The sequence below is a fragment of the Vidua macroura genome, chromosome 3, assembly GCF_024509145.1.
Source record: "Vidua macroura isolate BioBank_ID:100142 chromosome 3, ASM2450914v1, whole genome shotgun sequence".
Classification (NCBI taxonomy): Eukaryota; Metazoa; Chordata; class Aves; order Passeriformes; family Viduidae; genus Vidua; species Vidua macroura.
In genome coordinates this window covers 95,404,879-95,422,571 of record NC_071573.1, presented here as the reverse complement: position 1 = coordinate 95,422,571, position 17,693 = coordinate 95,404,879, and the positions used below count along the sequence as shown (strand labels likewise).

The following is a 17,693-nucleotide window of genomic DNA, read 5'->3' as shown; positions in this document are numbered from 1 at the left end:
CCGATGTTTTCATCTCCCCAGTGTTTTTTATCTCCAGTGTACAGGTCTTATTTTCATTGTCTTGATCACTTTGCTAGAACTCCTGCATGGTCAGGCAATAACTGTCCATTTTACCAGTCTAATCTTACTGAACCATGTGAAAAATTAAGTTCCATGAAATGTGTGTTTCGGGTAGACTGGGTAGGTGACCCTTCCCAAACTTGAGACATCTACACTTGCAAAGTGTCTTAAGTGAAAACCTACATATAGAAGTGTTCACCTGGTTTTGCAAATGGACATGCACTGTGTATTACAATGTTAATTATTAGTTACAAATTATAATATGCTATTATATTTTTTATTCTTTGTGCCTTCTTGAGCAGAATGGTGTTGCAATATGCTTTTTGGGACTGCCTCAATTTATCTCCATACAAAAAACATAAATCTTATTTTTCTCTTACAACATGCTGGTCATGTTTGCCCTCTGACCTTGAAAATGCAGTGTGAAGTACAAACAACAGAAGTAATGGAGACATTTGCTCCATCCCAGTTTGTTAATCTAGCAAAAGCAATTGTGAGTTCATGTTTTATTTGAGCTACGCTGGCCTCTCCTCTTTCCATGTGGCCAGGTTCCAGCTTGGGGAAGCCTTCCAACCACAGAAGAAATGGATGTTCAAAACTCCTGCAAGCAGTTTGACAATTTTAGTACTGTAACAGTCAGAGAAAATTCACATGCCAGGAACTTTTCAGAATATCCTGAGCTCTTAGAGCTTCACCTTCTCCTGTCCTTTCACACTCAGGGTCTTGACTATCATCTTAATTTTCTGAAAAGAGAAGGGATTATTAGGAGATAGAATTAATATTTCTACTCTGATAACTGCAGTGTGGTTTAGAGTCTGTTGCATTCTATATATTTCCTTTTGTTCCCAGAGAGGCTGATGTTTCTGCACAGCCTTCTGATGGCTGATGTCACTTCAAACTCTCCAACCGCCGCATCTTCACCAAAGCAAAATGTTGCTGCAAGCTGCCTCACGGGACACTGATCCAGACATTCAGCATTCAAAATCTCTCTTGTTCTTGGAATCTTCCTTCTTGCCTGGAGAACATACCAGAGAAATATTCTTCTCTTTGAAAAATGGAGGTGTATCGTATTCTAGCCAAGGGAGCCTGGACAGAAACCTGGCTGACTTGCTGCTATGCACTTCACTTGGTCTGAGCTGAATTGCTCTCTAAGCTTCATTGATGTAACCTCAAAAAGTATTTAGTCCTCACCTTCTTGGTTTTGGGTGGGAATGTTGCCCAGAGTGAAGAGGTGAATGAATGTTCAGGGAATGCCAATTTAAAAAATAGTCCACTTTTGACTGAATGTTGTTTTGACTGAATGTTGTTTCTCAATGCACTTTTTTATACATTTGTATATAAAAAAGTGTTTTTTATACATTCATGAATTTAGGAACAGTAGAATTTTATGGAGATGCTGTCACTAATATTTGCAGTGATGTGATGTGAGACTAGATGCATCTTTGGTCTAGAAATATATTTATGTGTTAGCTGGATGGTTTGGTTCTGATAAACTTGGAAATAGTGAGTGTTGTTATGTCCAAATAGGAAATCAAGAATAACTTAGGTAACTCTGAGAGATTTTAGTAGATGTAACAATCAAGACTAACTCCTATCTCTTTGCCTGCACTAAGGCTTCATTTTGCAAATCTACAGGTGAAACATTACTATTCATACATAAAATGGTATTTATTATGTTGCAGAATACTAATAATTTATAATACTTGATTCTGTCTAGTCGTTGACTAGTGACAACAGATCTAGTGGATCAAAATGGAATAAACACACTTCTGTGGACTTTATGATCTTGTCAGTTTGGAGGGTAGATGTCAAGATTTTGTGTGTTTGCTACTGTACTCTGCAGCTTTATAAAGTAAACATAACTTATCACTAATCTGTGCTTTTTCCTCGGTTGAAATACATGAGGGGCTTATGTTAGATCACATTGGAAAGAAAATACTGGTAAGACCTTCAATAGGAAGTAGATCTCTAAAGAAAATTTCTTGGTCTGAAACTGAATTTTGTTCACTTTCAGAACATGCCACATGTTTAGCTTTGTAAGAGAAGCATCCTGAAGAGGTGTGAAACTTTTAGGGTTCATGAGTCAGCAGTTGCCTGTTGTTCCGCTGTTTGAAGGACAGCAGAGTTGCTGGTGGTATAGAGAACAGCAGTTGGAGTGGTCAGGGATGGAGCAACTACCCTGAGGAGAGACTAAGAAGGCTGAGACTCCTGAAAGAGTGGAGAAGGCTGGGGCCTTTGACTATATGTAAAAGCATGAAGGTGGTAGGTAAGTTGAATGCATTAGGTATTCACTAGAACTTGTAATACTTGAGCTAGCAGGCATTCACTGTAGCTAGTAGATTAATTTAAAATAGAGCACCTATTTCTTTAAGTAGGAGGTAAACTGCTGCTGCAGGAATTCCAATGGCAAGGTATCAGCAGTTTTGAAAAGGCATTAGACAAATTTTTGTGCAATAAACCTATAAATAAATAGTGACAGAAACAACTAAGGATGTGTCTCAAACACCCTTGTTACCAGTGTGGATTCTGAACACGTGCAAGAGAAAGAGATTGCATAAAAGAATCAGGCTTGTGTGTTTTATTAAGTGGTGTCTCCAGTTAAAACTGTCAGAAACAAAATGTGGATCTGATGCAGAAGATGACTTCTTATATTTGCTTGTTCTGTGTTTGTTTGATTTACTCTCTATTTGTAAAGAACCACTTTTCCCATACAAATAATACTGGTTTTTTCATATGAGATATCCTAAACTGACTATAATTTATTTCTTTCATGTTTTACAGTGAACAACCCTATACCTTCCAACCTGAAGTCAGAAGCTAAAAAGGCTGCTAAAATATTGCGAGAATTTACAGAAATAACTTCCAGAAATGGACCAGATAAAATCATACCACGTGAGTAAAGAAAATGCTTTGATTCAGCTAAAACCTTCAGCACTCCCTGTGTTGCAGTCAGGTTGTCTTTACCAATTCCCTCTGTTTCCACTGACCACAACTTAGAGATGAATGAAAATTTCGGGCGCCATAACTTCTTTGAAAATATTTTGGAAGTAAAGAGTTTCAGTTTGCTGTATTCTTGGCAGCTGCTACTTACTGGGAGAGATCTTTTGAATGTTTACTGCTACAAGATACCTGCACTGGAAGGCTTCCCCCAGGATGGACAGACTGTCCCATGCTAAACCCTGTAAATGTATATTCTTAAGAGAGAACCTGGACTAGTAGCTCTAGCTCTTGAATATCTGTGTTGATTAAAATTAGCTAGATGAAAATAAGTTGAAGCAAAGAAATCACGGTGATTTTCCTTTTGATACTGGTTCAGCACTCTTATATGCTGCTGTCCTCTTTATTTTTGCAGTTGTTACTCTGTGTTTCTCCTAGTATCTTCCTTCACCTGTTTTTGCTAGTTGTGATTTTGAATCCTTAACTGTTATGTCCTGTAAGGTCTGCAACAAGATTTGCAGGATGCTGACACATCAGTATTTGCCACTAACACTGTCTAATGATGCAAGCTTGTTAGGCTGCTCTGTGTTGCTGCAATTTAAATTTGGACTCCTCCAAAAATTTGTGGAGACATGGTTGTCAGCTATTCACTGCCTGTTTTCTGTTTATCTTGTCAAGGATACTCACACACAAAGTGGGTGGCACTAAACAAACTAATTCTATACAAGCTAATCAGAACAGGTGGAGCAGTTGTGGCAGTGTATAGATTGTCACAGTGTATAGATAGGCTAATGTGACCTGCAGCTGGGTTTGCAGCTCTCTGTGGTGGAGGTGTCATTATTAGTTCAACTTTTTTTTAAGTTTTCTTTAAGCTTTTGCTTCGATTATTTGTCTCTTGTGTTCCTTTTTTTTAAGTATTGAGTTTTGTTTTCCCCTTCTCTTAGAACTTCTCTTACAAGGTCTTGAATAAATGATTTTGCTGTTGCAGCTCACGTAATAGCTAAAGCCAAAGGCCTTGCAGTCTTGTCTGTTATCAAAGCTGGATTTTTGGTGACTGCTCGAGGTGGAAGTGGAATTGTATTAGCTCGTCTTCCTAATGGAAGTAAGTGAATATTCTCCTTTTGTACTTCACTAAGTTAATTAAAAGAGATAAAAATACTTTTTTCTTGATTCTTTTCACAGCATAAAACAGGAGATTTGTGATGAGTCAGTCAAGTAGGTGACAGGTGACAGTGTTTGGTGTGAAAGCTGTTTTCAAATCTTTGTACCTTTGTTTGACCAAATGTAAATCTTTCAGTATCTATGTGGAAAATAATAAAATATAAAATTCATTAGAAAAATTTATTATATCTGATTATGAAGAAGTATACGATAAATATTTTTAACAAGGAATTGTTTAGATTGTGAGGGATTGTATTTCTTAAATTCTTTCTTGTAGGATAAAGCATTATAGTTATGATTCTATTGTAGTGGTTTTGAACATAGTTTTAAATAGAGAATTTGTTAGCATTTTTAACTATTAAAATGAAGTAAGTATTTCTTGTAATATATGATTAAAATTCTGTAAATTTATCTTGTTTTACACAACAGCCTGGTCTGCTCCCTCTGCAATAGGAATTGCTGGTCTTGGTGGTGGATTTGAAATTGGAATTGAGGTATGGTTTTGCATTTGCAATACTTGTTGGTAACTTTTTTTGCAAGAAATTAAAATACATTCACAAAGATTTAAATGTTAGTGAGGTAGTAGAATCTACTTTTATGTACAAAAATATTATTATGAAATCCATTTATGCAAGACAAACAAAAGAGGGGTTTTGATCCCATCAGTCAAATTGTTAGAAGACATTTAGATGAAAAAAAGTGACATGACACTAGTTTCCTTGATTTCTCGCTTCTATCAGACTGAATTTTTCACTTATGGAGAGCTTCCTGTCAGTGTTCCCATATAAGGCAATTGAAGTTAATTGAAAAAGCATCCTATACTTAATAGTGTGTCAAATGCTTTGCTAAAGGGCACAGGGACTCCATCTGGCAAGAAACAGTGTAAAGAACTGGAGTAAAATGGACTGCACTTAGTGTATTTCACACATTTCCCACTCACACGTGTGGTTACTGACATGACCCTTCAGTTTGAAAGCACCAAAACTGGCAATGCCTCTCCTGAAGGCATACTACAGAAAAAGAGCCAGTTCAAACCAGTAGAAATGCTTAAGTAAAGAACTCCCAACACATTCAGAGAAACCCTGGTGAGCTGAACCCTAATAATGCTCTGCCTCTGCTTCCCATTTCTTCTTCCTCACAGCTCCTTCACACTTGTATGTTTTCATCCTTTCTCTGCTTCCCCACACTAGCCTCAAGACTCATCCTTCTCTTTGTTTAGCTTCTGTTCTGCTGATTCCCAAAGAAAATCAGAGTAACAATACGCTGCCAACAAGATCTCTTGCAACGGGCATTCTGCTCATCAGGAGAATCCATGTATAGATGATCTGGGTGATCCATGCCAGCCAGTACATCTATGGCTATCCCTGTCCTGGCAGCCAGTCAGCCAGCACTCACATACTGAGCAATAGATCAATATTTTATTCGCTCCTCAGTGTTTACTGTGTGATCTCAGGCATTATTGCATGCACTTTTTAAAGGATGATGTGAATACGAAATCATTAATTTTTATAAGAGATTTTAATTGGCTTTCATGAATACAGAATCTGAATGTATTATGAAGTGTACAGTTTGAGCCCAAGAGTTTGTTTTGTTGTAGGGTTCGTTTATTTTTTTCTTTCCTTTTAAGCCTCTTCATGTGTTTTGATTAATCTATGAAAATTTTCTTTTAATTATCCCCACCTGATATTTTAGATAATGTAGACATTTCCTATTGATACTGAATTAAATAATTTCAGTACAGACGCTATTTGATAGAGGGGTTTTTCTCTGAGCAATACTGTGCCCTTCATTTGAAATTTGAGTCAGCTTACAAAATGCTCTTTCCTTACTGCTGTTATTATAACACAATCTTTTTTATTTCTTCTAGAAAAAATATGTTACTCAGAAGTACCTGAGTCACTTAGGAGCCTACAGTCCCATTTCAGCATTCTTCTAGTCCTATATAAACTTAGATGTTTTAGAAACTAGGTGAAATTTATTCCTGTAGGAAAGATTATAGTTGACATAGTTGTAGTGATACTTATGGATGTTTTTTAAAAACAAGATGGAGATCACACTCAGAAGTCACAGTAACTTGGTACTTCAAATTAAGAACCAGTTTTAAAATTTATATAAATGCTTTCTCAGTATGGATTAACTTATCTTTAACAATGAGTTCATGCTCTTAATGAGTAAGAGGAGGAAGTGGTATCCTGACAGATGTTCCCCCTCCATCCCTGGATGATTCTCAAACAGCTCCTGTAGCCATCTTTTGTTTGGGATGGGGTGGAGGTTACCAGGGGGCTAATAACAAAGACCTCTCTTATGCTGTGTGTAATACTTCTAGGCCAGCCTTGTTTTGCAAATAATCTGGTATTTCCTCTTGTATTCCCTGCTGTCACTGTTTGGAATTTGGGGTAAGTTGAAAGTTTTTTTCTGAACCTGGCTTTCAGTCAAGTCCATCAGATGAAAGATCAGGTGCAGTAGTCCTTGGGTATGTTGCTACCTCTTCAATTATTAGGTTTAATAGGTTGTTGAAGCAACTGACTACGTCTCATATCCAAGTCTTAAAAAGTTAATAATTCATATACACACACAGATATATAAAACTCCTGTCATGAAAATAAAGTTTTATCAATAGCACCTGTATCCTTTTTGCTTTTTATTCTTTGGACAGGAAATTTTGTTTACTAAGTTCTGTCTTGCCTTTATTAGTTTAATTATTGAAAGATCAAAATGATTCACATCTGGAAATGTGCCTTCATAATTGTATAAGCCATGGAAAATAAGAAATTGTCAATTAGGAATTTTGAATTAACATAGAGTTTCTCTTATAGCTTTTGTTTATCACATACTGACCATATCAGCACTTTGAAAAAAAATCAGTCAAATTTGATTAAAAAAGTAGCTGAAAGGATTTTTCATTCAAAATACCTTGCAGAAAAAGAATCAACTTTGTCATGAAAGCTGTTTCAAAATAATCCTTTACAAGAAATGAAGGTCATCTCCTGTGCTGTTCTTTCTTCTTAAAAAGTGTAGTACTTTTATTTGGTATTTTATAGGTCTCAGACTTAGTGATAATACTGAATCATGAAAGAGCAGTAGAAGCTTTTGCCAAAGGAGGAAATCTTACACTTGGAGGAAATCTTACTGTGGCAATTGGACCTCTGGGGAGGTGAGTAATATGTTTTCCTAATAAGGCATATATAGAAGATAATTTTTAAAAGCCACATTGATGTGGCATTTTTTTAATATGTTACAGCACAACCTGGGCAACCTGTATGTTGACTGGACCATATTGTTCTTGCCAATCACTTATTTTTTTCTTTTTTTCTTTTTTCTTGATTAAGTCATTTATTGGTAGAAGGAAAGTGTTTGAGATTTGCTCTCTTTTTGCAGGAGACTGTTTGGTTAGGCTCAATGAGGAGCACAGGTGCTTCTGTGCCTTATGGAACTATGATTTTTAGTAACATCTGGGTCTGTGCTTTCTGTCACCACAGATCTGCCCAACAGTAAATAAAAACTACACCAAATAATTTCTTTTAAACCTTTAAGTTGTTAAGCTGTTTACTTTGAAGGATGAGGTGAAATAATCACTGAATAATTTTACTTGGAAATGAGCCTTGCAAGACTGCTATTCCAAGCTCCTGCTCAAACCAAGGTCTGTTACTTCAGATCAGGTTGCTCAGTCCTTTTTTTCCAGTTGGATCTTGAAAATCCCCAGTGAGGGAGACTGCTTGGTTCTCTGGGCAACCTGCTCTACTGTTCAGCTCTCCTGCCTTACATCCAATCAAAGTATTTCTTCATTCTATTTATGTCAATAGTATTTTATTCTTTCTTCATACACTGCTATAAAGAGCCTGGCTTCACACTCTTAATTACCTCTCCCCAGGTATTTGAAGCCTGCTGTTAGGTTTGCCCCAAGTCTTCTCCAGGCTTACCAAGCCCAGCTACCTCAGGCCCTGCTTATGGAATATGTGCCTCCTTATGGCTACTCTTTTTACGATGATGAAGTTTTTACTGCTGGTTTTTAATCTTTTCTAACAAAATAAAAGGATGATACTTATTGCACAGAAGAGAGAGAGAGAGATCTGTGGATCAGGGAAGGGCAGCGAATATCATCTACCCTACAAAGCCATTCAGTACACTGTCCTGCAACATGTCCAAGCTGGGACATAGGTGTCAGGGAGAGAAGATGAGCAAACAAGTTAAGAACTGGATCATCACGTTAGAAGAGCAGTGGTAAATTGTTTATGTTGAAGTCTGAAGCCAGATTTCTTTAGAATTTCTCTGGAGACTCTTCCAAGACCTTTCCTGCTTGGTATTTTTATCCATGAACTAGAGGAGCAGTTGCAAAATATCCTCTTTAAGTTTGTGGATGACTCCAAACCAGGGTTTGCAGCCAAGGCACTTCAGGGTAGGGCCACCATTCAGACCAATGGACCTAGAGAGTGTAAAAATCCAACATGAAACCCCATGAAATTAAACAAGGACAAGTGCAAAGTTCTGCACTCCTAGTTGGATGAACCCCCTGTCAGGCTGAGCAACTTCCCTACAGAGAAGGTGCTGGGATCCTGGTGGGCAGTGGGGCTAAGCCAGCAGTTGATTCCTGACAGAAAAGGCAGTGAACTGTGTAGGGGGTTGCATCAACAGGACTGTAACCAGTAGATATGGGAAGTGATTGTTCCCCTTCACTTGACATTTTGTGGACTGTGCCTAAAATATTGTGTTGAGTTTTAGACCTGCAGAAAGTTGTTTATAAGCCTGAGTGTGTGCAGTGAACCACTACCTAAACGGCCAGGTAAATGTAGCATATGAATGATGAGGCTGGGGGAGCTCAGCTTATTGAACCTGGATGAGAGAAGACCTTCTGAGGCTGCATTCCCAACAGGGCATCACCAAGAAGACAGACCACAGTTCTTTACAGGGGTGCATGGCAAGACAATGAGAGGTGGTAGTCACATATTGAAACAAGGAAGGTTCTGACTGGATATGAGAAAAAGAAATTTGACATGAATAAAATTGAGTGCTGATACAGGTTGCTCAGAGTGTCTGTGGAATTATATCCTTAGAATTCTTCAAAAACTGGCTGAACAAAGTCCAGAGCAACCTTCTTTCAGTTTGATGTTGTATCCATTTTGAGATGACTGTCTTTATACCTAAAATATTTTGTAATCCTGTAAAGGACAAATACTGTAATCTTCCAAATCTGTTGAGGTTCAATAAGGCCTTACTTCTAAGTGTTTGTGCTGACCAACCATAAAGCCTAGGAGGATTTGGAAATATTGAATAGACTGAGTTTCAGTCACCAGTCCAAACATAATCAGATCATTTTAAAATGTGATTAAAGTGTGGCTTAATAGTTTTCAGAGGAGGCTGTTAAGATCCAGTTATTAAAATTATTACAGAGATGCCCCTGCCCAAATAAGATGCAAGTGAGACCATATGCTGAAGTCAATAGTATGGATTTTATTTAACAGTAAATGTGAGTGGGGGAGGGAGAGAGAAAAAAAATTAAAAAAAAAAAAAGAGGGGAGAGAAAAAGTGACAGAAAGACAGATTGAGTAGAAAATATCACCCCTCTCTGGATCCCTACAGTGTCCTGTTGATCCTTCTGATCTTCTCGGTGGTGAGGGTGTGAGGGTTCCACAAAGCTTAGAGTTCAATGGATATGTTCAGGCTAGTTGGGAACACCCAGGTACCTCCCCTGGGGTTGGGAAGCTTGACAATGTCTCTTGCCATAGGGTCTGATCTGTTGCATCCCTTTGCATCCCATTCAGTCCTTTGGTGTAAAGCCTCAGGAATCAGTCTGAGGGTGCTTATGGGATCTTTGATGGTTTATGATCCCTTCTCAGACATGACAGCTGCCTCTCTTGTCAGTGCATTGAGTCAGTTATGTCCCATTAGACCTCCCCGGGGGGAAGGGGTTGGGAGTTGTGTAAGGGAGAGCAATTACGATGATAAAAGGTGCCGTCGCACCTTGCAGGATTTGCCTCATCAGCCTGGCTTGCAGCCTCCCCCTCTGTCTTGTGTGAATCTCACTGCACACCCAAACTCACCTCTCCTCAAAGGATGTAAACCTGGCCTCAGCAAATCACCCTGGAGCCTCCTTGATTCTTTTGAGTCATAAGCCATGAACAGTCCAGTCTCTCAGAGACCTAGCAGGGAATTCATATGAGGCAACATTTTTCTGTGCTTCTGTCTGGAAATAGGGTAAAAATAAAATGAAGGAATAAAAGAAAAAGACAATTGCTGTTCACGCTAGAAAACTGTAATGAAGAATATCAACCAAAACCTTTTCCTTCTAGAAACTTAGAAGGGGATGTTGCCCTGAGAAGCTCTGCTGCTGTCTATACATACTGCAAATCTCGAGGGCTGTTCGCAGGCGTATCTCTGGAAGGAACCTGTTTGATTGAAAGGAAAGAAACAAATCGCAAGTAAGCTCTCTTTATATCTAAAAGGTTCAGTGAAAGTAGTAACAGAATTAACTAGGTCACATTCACGTTGGAAAAAGTGGTTTTTGTGAAAACATACTATATTCAGTTTAGAATTTCCTGAGGGACAAGGGTTTCTTCAATTTGGACATCTTGCAATGGGTATTGAGATGATGCTAAATGTTTAGGGATTATTTATGTGTGGCAGGTTGACCTTAGCTAGCCACCACACGCCAGCCCAGTTGCTTTGTCATTCTCCCTCCTCAACAGAATGAGAGGAGAAAAAGTATGATGATAAACTCATAAGTTAAGATAAAGGCAGTGACATCACTTACCAATTGCTATTTCAGTTAAAAAAACTCCAACCTCATCAAGGGGAAATTAGTTTAATTTATTTTCAGTAAATAAGAGAATAGGATAATGAGAAATAAGAACAAATCTAGAAAGCAGCACCTTTCCCCCCCACACCTTCCATCTTACTGGGCTCCACTTCAATCACAGCTTCCCTACCTCCTTCTCCCAAGTGGTGCAGGAAAATGGGGGCTGTGGTCAGTTTTCCAAATTTACAGCTTTGAAATAGTTCTGTCATTTTTCAGCTTATGATCAGTAGGAAAAATGCAGGGCTAGGGATGGAGACGGGGAGCATTTACACGAAATTAATTTATCCAGAAATTGAAATATAATAATAATCAAATACCTGCAATCTTTTTTTTTTTTTTGTATCAGGTTTTATGGGCAGGACATCCGTGCTAGTGCCATCCTGCTTGGTGACGTGCCTTTCCCTGCTCAAGCAGATGATCTTTATGAAACTCTAGCATCCTTCACTGAAGTGTATGAAAATGAAGAGCAAAAAAATAATCCAGGAAAATCTGTAAGGGGACAAGGAAGGGTTTCTGCGCTTCTTTTTCACATAGGCTTTCCCTGTTCCTAAGCTGTTCCTAGTCAGTGTCAATGGTGATGTTCTTGTGTCATTTCTAACTTCTCTGTTTGGATGACTGAAGGCATTGCACTTGTCAGTTACTTCATGTGGAACATTTGTTCAAGTATTTCCCTGCTAGGCTCTTGAGGGCAAGAATGTTGCTGGGTTTGCTTTGCATCTTCCAGAATAGCAAAGTTTATCCTTGTTTTGTAATTGTGCATTATCAAACTCGAGATGATGATTAGGAATATTTGACCAAGTATTTTTAGTCAAGTTAGTTGCAAATTGGCTACTCTTAGTTTTCCTACTTTTTCTGTCTTTCATTCAAACAATCACATTTATAATGTAATACTGGGACTGTAGAAGATACTTTCTTACAGATGCTGATGTTACTGAGAGACAAGCATTTGCTTACAGCTTTGTTAAACCCGTGGTGATTTACGTCAGTGTCATGTGTGTCACTAGTGTTTAGTATGCGTTTTGAATTCCTGTAAGTTCAGTGGAGAAAGAGTAATTTTAATTTTTTTTCAGTGTAATTTGACATACTTCTAGGCTCTGAAGTGACAATCTGTGTCCAGATATGATGCTATGTTTTTAAAAAAATTGTGTGCTTTAGGTAAATGACCGACCTGCTAGACCATCAACCAGACCAGAGCTGCCTAAACCCACTGTTAGACCTACACCACCAGGTAAAAATTTCTGATAATGGCAAATTAATGATCTTAATAAAATTAGAGCATTAAGGTAATTAATACTATGCAGTTATTATAGCAGCTGCCTCTATAAAAACATTTTTTAAATACTCTTCCTTGGACAAACATTGAAAACATGTTGATGTAGCGCCATGGCTGATAAAGGCTAAAGGATTTGGTTTTTTGTTTTATATTAGCAAACCTTTTCTCTCTGACATATTTGCTATAGAAACAGTGTTTTTATAGTTACAGAAGCATGTAATAATTCAAAGGAAATATTCATAGATACTGGATACATAGGAACCTCACAGTACAATGAAACTTCTTGGTAAAAATAACAGTCCTAGAAACTGCTGGTCCAAGTTCTAGAAACTTCTGGTTTCTAGAAATCATAGTTTCTCTTTAGGTTGTCATTGTCTTTTAATCATTAGAGGTTTTACAGTACAGCAGAAGAGGCAGAATTTTGACTCATTAACAGTTTGTCTTAACAAAGTGTTTTCATTCAAAGTGAGGCTTTACTGTGCAGCTCCTCTTGTTAACTTAATTCTCTGGTTAAGGATGTGAGGCAGAGTCTGTATTTCTTTCTTCTGCACTGGTTCTTAGTTAACTGCAATCATTTAATAACTATTGAACTTGTATCAGAAGAGCAGTATACAAAATATAACAGTATATGTTAACCTGTCATATAAGTCACTACTTTATTTTCTATTTCAGCTAAAAAGAATACCAACAAACTTTATCCTGAACTTCCCAATGATTATGCATCTGGAGGTAAGTACTAAGCTTATACTTAGTCTATTATTACAGTGTAGAATCTGAGAAGTCCTAAAAGTACTTGGAAATATATGCAAAAATATCTGTCCATTTATATTTTTCTTTATTGTCCATGTGTTCAAAAGAGATTCAGATCTTGTATGATCTCCTGAAAATATTTCATAAACTTTAATCTTATTCCCTGGCTTTACATTCTAACGATGATGTTTTTTTTCTGAGCAGGCCAAGTTCTTTTGTTTTATTCTGTGAGCTTGAAAAATGCACTTGAAGTAGTAAAATTGTTTTATGTTACCACCTAACTGAAATGGAAAAGGAAGCTGATATAACAAGCTTCTGTCCAAGTCCTTATTCAATGTACTATAATTCCTGTTTTAATTTTAAAAGTGCTTCCATAGATGATACCTGATTATGCTGGCATAAACACCAATTTACATGGCTTCTTTAGGTTTTTATACTGAAATAACTCTGTGTTACACTAAAGATATTACTATTGATTCTCTTATGTTTAAAGCACTTTCAGCTCTTAACAGGAGAATCTTACTCTGCAGTATTTGCATTCCATATTACATAAATATATATCTATATATAATATGAATATGTACTTATATTTTCATGTATTGCGTGCTCATTTGAAAATAGAATTAAACAAAATACCTCTTTTTTACTTCTGCAAATAGAGCTAAAATTGAGTTTGATAATAGATCACAATGAAAAGTCTGTTTCAGGCAAAGTATAATTAGAGCTTTTCACTAAAAATTAAGATAAATTATGTGCCTTTGTCTTTGCATTCTTTTTCATACCTTCTATTCATACATGTTCTCGATACGTGTGTCTGTTGAAGGGACCAACATAGGAGTATCTTAAGCTGAGCTGTCGATGTGACTTCTGCAGATTAGAGACTTCCTGAGAATCAAGATTTGTTATTGTGTTGTAGGACTTCTACGAGGAAAAGAAGGATGACGCTAATGGTCTGTACTCAATAGCTGTCATCCAAGAGAGAAGAACTGGTCTTCTGGCCATAAAACTAAGCTCTCCCAGTCTTACAAAAGCCCTGAGCAACTGAGAACAGGATTCTAAAGCTTGCACATATTTGCTATATTGAAGGGAGTGTTCTTCTATTCAGGTGCAAGTGACAAGTTAAAAATATTCCAGAGCCATCTGTTGAATGGCTTTCAAGTTTCTTTGAAATCAAGATATAGACTCAGTCTGCTACTGGGAATTCATAGCAATTTCTCAAAATATACAAGTTTTTCTTTAGGAATGTGGTGGGGCAATAGGATCTGGTCTAAATGACAGCATGGTATATTTGGCTTTCTGTTGCAGATTACATTTCCATAGGTGACAGTTCAAATGCTTTCTGAATCCACAGACATATTCTATGTTTCTAAAGGCTAAAGCTTTTTTCCTTCTCGCAGGGGGCAATTAAGGTTGAAGTCAAGAGTCACAGTCCCTTTCACAAAGAGTGTATTAATGCTGGGGGATGAAATAAAGAGCCATAAGGCCGTATCTCCTGTCCATAATCTGTTTCTGCCTATTTAGAGTCCAAAATATTTCAACAGAGCTGCCTAGCAGCTAGCAGCCCTAGCATATACATGTCAATCTTTATTGCAGGAGTAGTTGCTGCATCAGATGTTCTTCTACAGTTATCTGTAAAAAACATATTCAAAAATTTAAGTTTAAAAAATACATATAGATAAGCAATAGAAGAGTGAATGCATCTTATCTTTAGGAAGCTACATGTTAGGTAAAATGGCTGGGGTGGAGGTGGGTTTTGATGTTGAGCAACAAGCTTAACTGGCTTGCAAGTAATAAGGACTTGATCAGGGAAGGGGCAACTTGGCATTGTGTTACCAGCATTTGGTTTTGCAACAGTTATACAAGTAGTAGAAAGGTTGAAATATTAACTCTTCTTATTAGATGAAAGAGAGATAGACTTGTGGCTGAAACATTTTTAATTATTTTCTGTGTACTTGAATTATACAGATAAGTAATGTAATATAATCTTTTTCAAATGCAAGAAGAACAAAAAACGAAAAACATTTTCTAAACTGGTAAGGTGATACTTGAACTCAGATGCAAGGGGATTGTTTTCATGTAACTGAATAATACTTAAGGTAATGCATTTAGTTGTAAAATGAGCTTCAGTAGTGTTTTAAATGTTTCCAGAAACTTGGGAATACCACACATTTTATTTAGATGCAGTTAAAAATTGCACAATCCTTTTACAATTCTGGGAAATAAAACCCCAAAACAACCACAACAAAAAACCACAACAAACTAGCAGCTGCTACAGTTACTGTGATTCAGTGAAGTATGATTTTTTTACACTGGTAGACATTTTTCTGAAGACTCACTAAATAAAGAAATTTGATTTGCTTATGAGCATGAAAGTTCATGCCTTCTCCTTTACTAGATTTAGGCATTTGCATTTCATTTTTCTACTTGTCCCCTCTTTGTTGTAAAATCTACTAGAAGGGCTTACTGGCCCTTCCAAGATTTATTACCACAACATAGCTTTTCTTTTTCTGGATGGATGATTCTTTGGACTTCTGTACCACATCTGTAATACAAACAACCTATGATTCTTTAATGACTACTTGGACATTGTAGACTCAGGAGTTTATTTCATTAGGACCATTTTTTTAGATACATTAGGTTCATAGTTTGTCACACTGGAATACCTAATCCTAGATATTAAATTTTTATTAGTGTTATGATTTGTAGTTTTCTTTGCTTGGGGTTCTGCCATGGAGCAGCAAGTAACTAAAAATGTAGCTAAATGATTACTTCCTGCCTACCCTCCTAACAGTGTGCTGAATAGTATACAATTCTGAAAATGTTACAGTGATGTGGTTTCCCAGCTGAACTGGTAGCAGCAGGAGTAGTGATCTGCTAGAAAAAGTTGAGCCTGGGTTGAAGTGAATGTTGGTGAGAACTGAATCAATAACAGGCAGTTTGTTCAAATCAGAAGTCAGATCTTTTTCTCTTTTCCTTCAGCTCAGCTAATCAGAAAAGGGCTATTTCATATGTTTGGAAAAGAATCACTTGAAATTGCCAAGGTGCTGAAATAATCAGGAAACAGACTTGAGACAGGAGTGGGGATGAAAATGGAAGAAATTTCTTCCTTCTAAGCAGTGTGCCTTCACTATTAATTCACAATTATCAAATGTCACCATGGGCTTAAATTCTTACAATACTGTAAGACAAAATACTCATGCTGAACACAAAAGCAGTTCTTTTGATATCAATGTAAGTATTATATGATAATTTGGAGAAAGTAATGATGCTGTCTGCATTTTTTTAAGGGGTCATATGATTTGCTCAAGAAACCCATGGGAACTTGTAGCTGTGAAGCTTGAATATTTCAGGATTTTTTTTTTTTTTGTTTGCTTTCAGAAACACTGTCTTTCTTCTCTTCCAGAATTACTAAACTAAATATTTTAAAATTTTATCTTGAGAAAAATATTTGCCCTCTTTGGATTTTTGACTGCAGTAAATTATCTGCAGCCATTGAACTTTTTATCTATTGTGCATAAAATCAACACACCCCAACCTGATTACAGTAAAACTAAGAAAAAAACCCAAAATATGAATTTTGACTAGGTTTTTCTCAGCAGAAACCTTTCACTTTTAAAATAAAATAAAATATTAATAAATTGGTTTTGTCCCAATAGGTATATATTTATGTTCTTGCATACTGAAAGAAGTGCTATATCAAACCTACTGATGAGGATATGGAGGCAGATGAGAAAATTGTCACTGTTTTTAAGAAGCTAAAAAAAGCCCCATCTTCCTTCAGTGATGATTTGAGTGTTTTGCCAGCCTCATTATTAAAAATTCATGCCTTCCTACGTGAATTTGTCTGCAGTTTTTAGACAATATTTGTTGTGGCTTTCTTCACTGTATTAAAGAGCCCTTTGCTACACAGAGGACCTTTCCTTTTGTTCCCCTCTTGTTCTCTTTGAGACACTTGTGCTGTAATTAAATCACTTTTTGGTCTTCCTTCACCTTTCTTTTGATTACCAAACAGATTGATGAGCCCTTTGTCAAAGGTCATTTTCTCTTTCCTCTCAAATTTTAAATAATAATACAAATACCAAATTCTGAGCTGTGAGCTCACTGAGATCAGTAAGATTTGGGCTTGTAAAAGCTCTAATGAATTTGCACTAAACACCAGTCCTTATATTTTCTATTTATTTATTTATTTATTTATTTCAACCTTCTTGAGTGTTCCTTGTCTATGTTTAAAACAATTGAGGCAATATCAACCCTTTTTCATTAGATGGTACCATGAAGTGGTAAATTCAGTTTGTGTTAACTAAACACATCAGAGCTGGTGCTTTTCATGGTTACAGTTCTCCAGGAATCACGCCTGGCCCACTTCTCTTAATTTCAGAGATGATCTCAGTGTTTCTTTTGGTAATCTATGAATGGCAGATGGTTCAGTAGATCTGTGAAAATCTGCTTCCCAAGAGAATTCCAAGACAGATTTTCATGCCTCTTGAAGTGAATTTTGTCAAGGAAAATTGAGGGTTTGTATGTGAATTTGCCTTTGTTAGTACATTATGGATTTTTTTTTTGTGGCCAGTTGCAAATGTTTTAACTAAGCCAACATAATTATATGGACTAAGAATTCATAGACCTCTTCTGAGGTAAAAAGCTTTAATTTTTTTTTTTTTTTTTTTTTGCTTGTGATTTCACCTCCTGTTTCACTTATTTTATTTGCATACCTGTTCA

General features: G+C 36.8%; 1 protein-coding gene across 5 annotated transcripts in view; it reads left to right on the top strand.

Moving 5' to 3' along the window:
- SH3YL1 (SH3 and SYLF domain containing 1) overlaps nt 1-17,693 on the top strand; it is a 48,972-nt gene that overhangs the window by 10,862 nt on the left and 20,417 nt on the right. For 3 of the 5 annotated variants that reach the window (XM_053973155.1, XM_053973153.1, XM_053973154.1), the window contains exons 2-9: nt 2,842-2,952; nt 3,986-4,099; nt 4,588-4,652; nt 7,200-7,312; nt 10,446-10,574; nt 11,298-11,442; nt 12,107-12,179; nt 12,897-12,953. In XM_053973155.1, the coding sequence (XP_053829130.1) occupies nt 2,842-2,952; nt 3,986-4,099; nt 4,588-4,652; nt 7,200-7,312; nt 10,446-10,574; nt 11,298-11,442; nt 12,107-12,179; nt 12,897-12,953 (807 nt within the window). Of the gene's footprint in view, nt 1-2,074; nt 2,327-2,841; nt 2,953-3,985; nt 4,100-4,587; nt 4,653-7,199; nt 7,313-10,445; nt 10,575-11,297; nt 11,443-12,106; nt 12,180-12,896; nt 12,954-17,693 lie in introns of all 5 variants that reach the window. The other 2 variants (XM_053973152.1, XM_053973151.1) reach the window with 1 other exon arrangement.